The 11,295-nt window shown below is 43.4% G+C and overlaps 1 protein-coding gene across 1 annotated transcript in view; it reads right to left on the bottom strand.

Moving 5' to 3' along the window:
- Window positions 1-10,834, bottom strand: part of LOC135221886 (mRNA turnover protein 4 homolog) — a 48,445-nt gene extending 37,611 nt beyond the window's left edge. Inside the window, exon 1 of the mRNA XM_064259845.1 lies at window positions 10,578-10,834. Coding sequence (XP_064115915.1) covers window positions 10,578-10,605 — 28 coding nt within the window. The 5' untranslated portion in view covers window positions 10,606-10,834. The remainder of the gene's footprint in view (window positions 1-10,577) is intronic.
- Between the last annotated feature and the right edge of the window lie 461 nt (window positions 10,835-11,295).

Raw genomic sequence — 11,295 nt, 5'->3', positions numbered from 1 at the left:
ATTGGTTAGAGAACGGTTTACGATTATTGTGATTTAGCACAGGAAATGGGAAGTTTGTTGACACAAGCAGCTCTGCAAACATTGAGATGGTGTCAATCTTCTAAACTTTTTGATTTGTAAGTAAAAATTTCAAAAGCTTTTTTTTTTTTTTGTTTTTGGGGTATAGTGTGCACTGTGTTGGCCACACCTTTCATTACCCTCTGTTTAAATCTTAAAATATGGCCTTAATTTCTAACTTTAGAGAAAATACTTACTTCAAAATGAGAGTAGAGGTCTTGAGCTCCTGTTATCACCACCAACAACTCATGACTGATGACCATCTCCGGTGCCAGGACGTGTTAAAGTACTTTCTCGGAGGGTGGCCAAAAACCGCGGTGGTAGGTGAGTTGGCCAGTACACTCAGTTGTTTACCCTATGGCGCTTTCATATATCACATTATGTTGACGAATCTTCAATCTTTTGAATGGTATGCTTGAAGATGTAATTGTATTGTTGTTTCACCAATTAAATAATCAAGTGAATAAGGCCGAGCCATGCGATGACTATGGATCGACTGCGGTTGTTTGCCCTGTAGGATATACTAAGGTCAACAACCGTGTGGACTGGCCAACTTACCGACTACCACGGCTAGGCCACCCTGCGAAAAAGTACTTTTAACACATCCTGACACTGGAGATGGTCATCAGTCACGAGTTGTTGGCGGTGAGAGAAGGAGCTGAAGACCTCTACTCTCCTTTCGAAGTATTTTCTCCAAAATTAGAAATTAAGGCCATATACTTTAAGATTTAAACATAGGGTAATGAAAAGGGTGGCCAACGCAGTGCCCACAACCCCAAAATGCTTTTGAAGTTTTTACTTACGATTAAAAATATTTAGAAGATTGACGCCATCTCGGTGTTTGCAGAGTCGCTTGTGTCAACAAACTTCCCATTTCCTGTGTTAAATCCACACACCACTTGTACCCATAGACGCTGGGGCACTTTCATCACAACAATCGTAACCCCGACCTCTTACCAGCACTTATTTGTACTTATTCAAGGGGACTACGGCATTCTTTGCGGCGTTTTGCGCTCTTCAATTGTCTATCAGTGTTGTCAATTGGTATATGTTTACCCTCCAAACTGGGTATAAGACTTACACAAAACCGGGGAAATAAGTTAAATTAGCGTACCTAGATTTGTAGTATATATACATATTACAGCAATTTTATCATTACTGCACTACTATGACAACTAGAATTCATGGAAACAATTTGTAAATGCATCGGCGTATGTGTGACGTTCCACTAGATTGGCAACGATGAGTCATTTTTCCTTGCATCGTCTGCTCGTAAGTAGTAGGCTATACATCCAAAATATTTGTAATTTTTCGGGATTAATTTAGTTGCAAAAAAAGGGATAATAGACATGAATTAAATAAACATTTTGAAGTAAAGTTAAATTAAATAATGAGTAAAGTACACAATTAAGGGAATAAAGCTTTGCTCCTCATATCAGTGTTGTCGTCTGCTGCTCGTAACTGTGTTTACGGAGTGAGTACTTAGATAAGAACCAGGAACAGCAACGTGGTTCAAGTGCAATGTGGAGTGAATTAAGACCAAAATGTGTATAATAACAATCAAATAAGCACTGTGGAGTTTCAGTTGTGATGGCAGTAAGGATAAAAATGATATTGTTATGATACAATAAAGTTTCATACATACTTACCTGGCAGATATATACATAGCTATCGACTCTGTCGTCCCCGACAGAAATTCAAATTTTGCGGCACTCGCTACAGGTAGGTCAGGTGATCTACCGCCCTGCTCTGGGTGGCAGGACTAGGAACCATTCCCGTTTTCTAATCAGATTCTCTCTTCCACCTGTCTCCTGCGGGGAGGCTGGGTGGGTCTTCAATCGTATATATCTGCCAGGTAAGTATGTATGAAACTTTATTGTATCATAACAATATCATTTTCATACATTCAACTTACCTGTCAGATATATACATAGCTGATTGACACCCTTTGGTGGAGGGCAAGAGACAGCTAACTTACTGACTAGACAGGTAAACAACATATGTTGTAGGTATAAATAAACCTTGGTTCCTACCTTATTAGATGGAAGACTTCGTGGCTACTGCCCAGGAGTCTGCTTCACCTCAAGAGCCTTAGCGAGATAGTGATCTGTGGCCAAGAGTTCTTGCTGGTCTGTCGATGGGGTCTTATCCCACTTACTCGGCAGAGCCTAACTGGCATTTGTCAAGGGGTGCTAATCCGCTTATATGACAACACGCCTTCTTTAAGGAGCACACAACCGATCCCGATCACCCGATCCTAACCCATGTTAGTTCTAAGATTGTTAAGAGTCATTCCCAAACTCTAGCAAAACAAACCACAACTCGAAAATCATACATACAAAATCAAACAAAAAATTTTGTACACCTCTAATAGTCAGCTGTCACTCGATTTCCTAATGAAGAGAAGTGAAGGCCGCCAGTGCGACATCTGACACTCCCATGCACAGGAAAACACAAGACATCCGACAAGAGGGTTACGTACACATATTTAAGGATCAGTGCTCTCTACCTTTACCCAGAACCGTCTGTGCTGACACAAACGGACCTAGAGAAAAACATTTCTCATACGTTACTCGCACATCTTTTAAATAATGAGATGCAAATACTGAGTTGCATCTCCAATAGGTTGCGTCCAAAATATTTTAAGTGACATATTTCTCTGGAACGCAATTGATGTCGCGATTGCCCTTACCTCATGAGCTCTTACTCTTAAAGATTAAAAGAGTCATCTGGGGCAGTTCTTATGAGCCTCGGTAATTAACTTCTAACAAAGAACGGCCAAAGCATTTTTAGACATAGGTCTCTTGGGGTCTTTCACCGAGCACCATAGACCATGTTGTGAGCCTCCCAACCGCTTCTTTCTGTCCAGATAGAATTTCAGTGCTCTAACTGGACAAAGTGATCTTTCTATTTCTCTGCCTACTAGGCTAGTAAGTCCTTTTACCTCGAAACTCCTAGGCCAGGGATTCGAAGGGTTCTCGTTTTTGGCAAGAAAAAGAGTCTGGTGAATGAACAAATCGCGATAAATCTTCTTTGAAGCCAACTCGTGACTCAAGGGCGTGCAACTCGCTGACCCTTTTAGCCGTAGCCAGAGATAGCAAACATATACACTTTCTAGTGATATCCGGAATGAAGCCGTATGAAGTTGTTCGAACTTTTTCGAGGACAGAAATTTCAGAACATCTAAGTTCCAGCTCGGAATCCTAGGCTCTACTGACTTCGACGTTACAAAGGAGCGGATGAGATCGTGTAAATCTTTATTATTCGTCAAGTCTAAGCCCCTGTTTCTAAAGACTGACGAAAGCATACTTCTGTATCCTTTAATTGTTGGTACAAGAGAGATGTGACTTTTCCCTCAGGAAAAGAAGGAAATCCGCAATTTCGGTTACAGAGGTATTGGAAGAGGAAAGCTTCTTCGACCTGCACCAGTTTCTGAAAACTTCCCACTTCGATTGGTACAACTCGCCTAGTAGATGATCTGCGGGCTCTAGCAATTGCGGCTTGCCGCCTTGCGAGAAAACCCTCTCGCTCTGACAAGTCTTTCGATAGTCGAAAGGCAGATCAGAGCAAGAGCGGGTAGATTTTGATGGTACCTCTCGAAAGTGGGGTTGTTTGAGCAGATCTATCCTGTTTGGAAGAGATCTGGGGAAGTCCACTGTCACTCCATCACCTCCGTGAACCAAATTCGGGATGGCCAATATTGGGCTATCAGAGTCATTCTGGTTCCCTTCGAGGCCACAACTTTCTGACTACTTCCCCCAGAATCTTGAATGGGGGAAAAAGAGCGTACAACGTCTAGCCCTGACCAGTCCCAGGAGAAATGGGGGGGGGGGCGTCTATTGCATAAGCCCTGGGATCTTCTACCAGGGTCACAAATGTATCTATCCTTTTGGAGAGAAACGTGGCGAATAGATCTATCTGCGGTTTCACCCAAAGATACCAAAGGGTCTGACAGACTTCCGAGTGGAGGGTCCATTCTGTAGGAAGGACCTGGAACCTCCTGCTCAGTCTGTCCGCTCTCACGTTCCTCTCCCTTTGAACAAATCTCGTTAGAAGAACCACGTTCCTTTGATTTGCCCAAATCAGCAGATCTCTTGCCAGTTCGTATAAGGGCAAGAAAGAGTGAGTTCCTCCTTGTTTCTTGACATAAGCCAGAGCGGTCGTATTGTCGGGAGTTTATCTGTATTACTTTGTCTCTGACTATCTGCTCGAAGCTCCTTAGCGCGAGGTGAATCGCAAAGAGCTCCTTGCAATTATGTGCCATGACACCTGCTCTTCCGACCAGGTGCCTGACACTTCTTTGGACCCTAAAGTCGCACCACCCCCCAACCTGTCTCCGACGCGTCTGAGAACAATGTCAGGTTTTGGGTTCCGAACTTCTAAGGATACTCCTTTGTTTTCTTCTAAGGGGGTCAACCACCACCTTAATTGTTGCTTTACTTCTAATGAGATTGGAAACGTGTCCGAGAGCTGTCCTGTCTTCCAACTCCAACTGCTTCTCAGGAAGAACTGAAGCGGACGGAGATGTAGTCTTCCTAGAGGAAAGAACTGTTCGAGCGAGGAAAGGGTCCCCAGAAGGCTCAACCATTCCCTCGCTGAAGTACGCTCTTTCTCTAAGAAGTTCAATACTGTGGCACAGCCTTTCCTTACTCTCTCTTGAGAAGGAAATACTCGAAAACCCCGAGAATCCATCTGAATCCCCAGATAGACTACGTCTGGGCTGGGGACCATCTGAGATTTCTCGAGGTTCACGATTAATCCTAATGTCTTTGTCAATTCCAGGATTGTTGAAAGGTCCTCCAGGCACTGCTTTCGAGACCTAGCCCTGATGAGCCAGTCGTCCAGGTATAGGGAGACGTTTATCCCTTTCATGTGAAGGTGTTTTGACACATTTTTCATCAAGTCTGTAAAGACTTGGGGAGCCGTAGAAAGGCCGAAACACAGGGCCCTGAACTGATAGATCCTTCCCTCGAACATGAAACGAAGGTACTTCCTCGACGAATGGTGAATCGGGACGTGGAAATATGCCGTCTTGAAGATCTAGGACGCCATCCAATCTCCTTGACGGAGAGCTGCAAGTATGAGGCAGACGTTTCCATGCTGAACTTCTGTTGTTGTACGAATTTGTTCAGCGAACTTACATCCAGTACCGGTCTCCATCCCCCCCGAGGCTTTCGCTACGAGAAACAAGCGATTGTAAAACCCCGGGGAGCTTTGATCCAGTACCAGCTCTATTGCTCTTTTGTCCCACATCTGTTCCACCATTTGACGAAGAGTTATCCATCAGAACAGGGTCCCCCTTGTATCTTGGCTGACAGTTCCCTCCCGGTGATGTTGTCAAGGGGGGCCTGGGGTCCTTGATACCTTGAATGGGATAATAACCCTTCTTGATTATTGACATCGACCAAGGATCGGATCCTATGTCTTCCCATGCTCCCGCAAAGAATTGTAACTGGCTCCTACAGGTGTCTGGAGGAAAGATTTCTCATTTTCCCTTCTTTTAAAGGGACGGAAGGCAGATCTTCCCCTTTTTTCCGTTGACTTGCTTCTGATGATGGATCTAGCCTGAGGCACCTCGAAAGGGCTGCTGTTGTGAGCTGGCCTAGAGGCTTTCTTTTCCTCACTGGCCACCGGTCTATTTTTCCTTGAGGATTGCCTTAAAAGATCTTGAGTGGCTTTCTCAGTTAGCGAATGGGCAATGTCTCTCACCAATCGAGAAGGAAATAAATGTTCAGAGAGAGGCGCATACAGCAAAGCGGATCTCTGCGAAGGCGAGACAGCCTTAGTGAGAAAGGCACTATGAAACCGCTCTCTTCTTTTAGTATTCCCGCACCGAAGAGGAGCACACTTCCGCCCGATCCATCTTGAACCGCCTTATCGATGCATGTAAGGATGCTATGTAAGGTTTTCAGGCTTAGTTGTTCTTTTTCATGGGACTTCTTAGCAATAACCCCAAGGGACCAATCTAGGAAGTTAAATACTTCTAAGGTATGAAAAAGTCCCTTGAGGAGATGGTCCATTTCCGAAAGACCCAATGTTGCTTTCGCTGAATTTAAGGCATGTCTCCTCGACGAGTCTACGAGACTGGAGAAGTCCGATTCAGCTGAAACGGGCAGAGACAATCCCGTATTTTCTCCCGTTTCATACCATATGCCTCTCCTACCCCTTAGTTTAGCGGGAGGCATGCAAAAGATAGTCCTTCCTAACTCCTTCTTTGTCTTGATCCAGGAGTCAAGAGATTGTAAGGCCCTTTTCATGGATATGGCCGGCTTCATTTTCAGGAAAGATGAAGACTTGTGCGCCTTCATACTTGAAAAGAGAGAGCGCGGAGAAGGAGGAGCAGCTGGAGTCAATGCATCTCCATATTCTTCTAAGAGAAGAGCAGAAAGAACTTTGTAATTCGAAAGCCCTTCTCTGTTAGTAACTTCGTCCTCCGAGACGTCATCTAAATTAATAGGCTCGGAAGGAGAAGGCTCCCTTCCCTCCTCTGTCTCCTCTCTTGATTTCTTCCTTTCCGAAGAAGAAGCACTTCTATTAGGAGAGGGGCTAGGAGTAACTCTCTCCTTACGTTTATCATTAGGCGAGTCACGTATAACCGTTTTACGCCTGTTAGACTCCTGTTCGGATATCAAGCTCTTCATGAGGAGAAATGCGCCTGGCGTTTAGCAGGAGTATCTCGCTGAGAATATCCTGGAGCCTGGTAGGAGTATCCTGTTTGGAATACTCCTGGCGCCTGACAGTCGTAACACTCTTCGAATACTCCTGCCGTCTGTAGGCGCATCTCGCTCCAAACACTCCTGGCGCCTGTTAGGAGTATTAAGCTCAGAATACTCCTGGCGCTTGGTAGGCACATCGCGCTTCGAATACTCCTGGCGCCTGGTAGGTAGTAGTAAAAAGTCTAGAATACTCCTGGCGCCTGGGAGGAGTATCGAGGGTCAGAGTACTCAAGGCGCCTGGCAGGAGTATCTCTTTCCGAATACTCCTGACCTATGGAAGGCGCATCTAGTTTTGTTCCGAATACTCCTGTGGCTTGGTAGGAGTATCGCTCATGGAATGCGCCTTTCGAATGGCAAGTATATTGCGCTTAGCGGGCGCTTTTACTCCTATCAGGAGTTCTCTCTTCTCCAGTTGGCTCTTGTTGCTTGGATGAAGAATCTGGGCCTAGAACGATCTACAGTAAATTCAGGCTCTTTGCGCCTACTTGGCGCCTGGCTCCTAGTTGGCGCCAGACGCTTGGCAGGAGTTACTCCTTTCCCACGTCTCGCCTGCCTAACGCACTGCTCCCCCCAGAGATGGCCGCCTGTGCGACAACTCCCCTGGAGGGTTCGTCACGCCCGACAGGAGATCGGTATTTGGAACTCTTAATCCGGAAGCCATGTCAATCCCTTTTTAACGAGGGTAGGCTCTTTAGAAAGTACTCCTACCAAGACGCTAATTGCTCCTGCACATTCATCAAAATTTTCCTGGTCGAAGGCTCATTCGAATCAGGAGGAGGAGATCTGGAAGGCGCTCGAGAGTCTTTTACAATTCCAAGGATCTAACTCCTTTCTAGCTTTCTTGATTACCGAAGGCGCATCCTCTTCAGAGAAGCGCTTGGGGCTAGAATTGAGCTCAGGTTCTTTCCAATTCCTTTTCAGCGGACGTGAAAGCTTCGCCTGTCATCCTTTCTGAGGCGGAATCAGAGGGATTAACTTGTGAACGGGCTGAAATAGAATGGGCATAATTATGAGAAGAAGAAGCTACAGAACTACTAGACATTTTCCGGCTTTTGTAAGCCGCCTTCCTCTCTCTATCTTTCTCTAACTTCTTCAAGTAAGAAGTCAGATTCTTCCATTCTTGCGCACTCAATCTCTCACACTCGTTACACGTATTCTCAATTTTTTTAATTGAGCATTCAACCCTTCTACAACCACTGCATGTAGTGTGAGGATCTACCGAAGCTTTCGGAATCCTCACCTTACAGCCCTCATTCACACACACTCTGAAGCTTACACTAGAATCAGACATATTCACGAAAATCCAAAGCGAAGTCCAAAACACAGTCCACGATAGCGAATGCCAAACAACGATCCAAGTACGTCACCAAAAATCAGTCGAAAGATGATCAAAGCGTTGTGAAAAAAGAAGTATTCAAGTCAGGAGGAAGTAACAACAATGTTGATACTACCGGCGACAGAGAGAATCTGATTAGAAAACGGGAATGGTTCCTAGTCCTGCCACCCAGAGCAGGGCGGTAGATCACCTGACCTACCTGTAGCGAGTGCCGCGAAATTTGAATTTCTGTCGGGGACGACAGAGTCGATAGCTATGTATATATCTGACAGGTAAGTTGAATGTATGAAACCACCGATTATACAAGGTGAAAATGAATTAAGTTCAAACCATGACCCCGAGAATAAAAAGTTACATACTTCACTAATATAGGCAACAAAATGTTTTATTGAGCTGATTACAACTGTAACCTTGAGTAAGATCAATAAACGTTACATAGGCTAGTATATACGCTAATATTGTTCAAATGAGTGCTGGGAAGGCTGGGAAAGATGGTGGATTGTCCGTGGTTAGACCGGTCAGCCAAAAGATAGCCACCATATTGGACTTCAAAACTGCCTTAAAAACATACCATTTTGCAAAGAGCTCACATGCTTAGGGTAGAATACCACGGCAGGCCAACCCTCATCACGGTGGATGGGTCTTATTCACTCGATATTTAATTGGTGAAACAAGAATACAATTGCAACTCTAAGCATACCATTTAAAAGACTGAAGTTTCGTCAACATAATGTGATATATGAAAGCCCCATACGAACTAAAATAAGCATGTGAGCTCTTCGTAAAATATGTTTTCAAGGCAGTTTTGAAATTCAATATGGCGGCTACGTTTTGCATGGACGGTTCTCATCAGTGACGGCCACCATCTTTCCCCAGCCTTCCCAGCACTCATTTGAACAATGTTAGCGTATATATGTAACGTTTATTGATCTTTCTCAAGATTGCAGTTGTAATCAGCACAGTAAAAGAACATTTTGTTGCCTGTATTAGTGAAAGTATGAAACTTGTTATTCCCGGGGTTATGGTTGGAACTGAATTCATTCTTACCTTGTAATCGGTAGTTTTTATCCTTACTGCCATCACAACTGAAACTCCACAGTGCTTATTTGATTGTAAATTATACACATTTTGGTCTTAATTCACTCCACAGTGCACTTGAACCACGCTGTGGTTCCTGGTTCCTAAGCACTCACTCCGCAAACACAGTTACGAGCAGCAGACGACAACACTGATTATGAGATGCAAAGCTTTATCCCTTAAATTGTTTACTTTACTCCCAATTATTTAGTTTAACTTTACTTCAAAATATTTAGTTTACTTTACTTCAAAAATGTTTATTTAATTCATGTCTATTATGCCCTTTTTTGCAACCAAATTAACCCCCCAAAATTACAAATGTTTCTTTGGATGTATACTTACGAGCAGACGACGTGAGGAAAAATGACTCATCGTTGCCAATCTAGTGGAGCGTCACACATACGCCGATGCATTTACAAACTGTTTCGATGAATTCTAGTTGTCATAGTAATGCAGTAATGATAAAATTGCTGTAATATGTACGTATATATAATACAAATAGATACGCTAATTTCACTTATTTCCCCGGTTTTGTGTAAGTCTTATACCTAGTTTGGAGGGTAAACACATACCAATTGACAACACTGATAACCAATTGAAGAGCGCAAAACGCCGCAAAGAATGCCGTAGTCCCCTTGAATAAGTGCTGGTAAGAGGTTGGTTTACGATTGTTGTGATGAAAGTGCCCCAGCGTCTATGGGTACGAGTGGTGATGCAGATTTAGCACAGGAAATGGGAAGTTTGTTGACACAAGCGACTCCGCCGTAAACATCAAGATGGCGTCAATCTTCGAAACATTTTTTGTTGTAAGTAAAAATTTCTAAAGCGTTTTGGTGAGATTTCCACTGCCGTAGCCACCCTTTTCAGTACCCTCTGTTTAAATCTTAAAATTTGGCCTTAATTTCTAACTTTGGAGAAAATACTTACTTCGAAAGGAGAGTAGAGGTCTTTAGCTCCGTTTCTCACCAACAACAAGTCGCGACTGATGCCCATCTCCGGTGTCAGGACGCGTTATAATGTACTTTTTCGGAGAGTGGCAAGCGTTGAATGTAGGTGGCCTGTTTGGCCTGCTGTGATGTTTTACCCTATATTTCAGTTCGTATGGGGCTTTCATATATCACATTATGTTGACGAAACTTCAATCTTTTGAATGGTATGCTTACAGTTGTGATTGTATTCTTGTTTCACCGATTACCTAAATATCGAGTGAATAAGGCCTGGCCAGCGTGATAACGATGGATCGTCCGCGGTTGTTCACCCTACCTAGGTATTAGGCCTACTAATTCCCTACCGTAAGAATTTACCATTAAGATGTAACAAAGTTTTTTCTTACATTCGGTAAATACAGTAAACATAAAAGAATTGAAAGCAGCACAGACTATGATACCTACTTTTCTTGTCTCTCTTTGACTTGGGCATCGTAATGGAGTCCGCTGGTCTACTCTTGGGTTAGGTATTACACAACGTAGATGGGTCAAAAAAGCTTCCCTTTACTTATGAAGTTTAGGTGATTTTTCTTCTCGTACTTCAAGTTCAGCGGCTTTGCTATTTTCAGCTGTACTGTGTGTAAATACGATACCTCTAGATCGCGAATACTAATTTTCGAAAATTCTCGACACGTGCCGACTGCAGTAGTAGTAGTAGTAGTAGTAGCAGTATGATGAAACATATGAAACGGCTCCTTTGTAGGGTTGCCAGGTTGCTCTCACCAAAATATGCCAAATGCCTCACAAAAATATGCCAAATTATGCCAAACTCCTCTAACACCCATATATATTCCCGAAAAAAAAACTATAAACAAAAGTAAGATTTACGCATTACCATACAAATTATACAAATAAATTGTCAACTCACCAAATTTCTAAAATGGGACAGCAATAACATAATCAAAGTCTTCATTCGTATAGTCATCATTTGTACTTGGTGTAGATGAACTACTAGATGTGGATGCTCCGTCAGATGATCTATACATAGAGTCATTAAACAAACTCAGCATGTTCTTTGTAGCAATGAAGTTTTTGCAGCAGCTTCCACTGAAGTGCAATCTTGACTTTATTCTTATGACGGCTGACAGTAACTCGGTTGAAAGTGATTTGTGCAGCTGACGTA

This window comes from Macrobrachium nipponense, chromosome 3 (genome assembly GCF_015104395.2).
Source record: "Macrobrachium nipponense isolate FS-2020 chromosome 3, ASM1510439v2, whole genome shotgun sequence".
Lineage (NCBI taxonomy): Eukaryota > Metazoa > Arthropoda > Malacostraca > Decapoda > Palaemonidae > Macrobrachium > Macrobrachium nipponense.
Note: the sequence above shows the minus strand (reverse complement) of the source record. Positions and strands in the feature narration are given on the sequence as shown.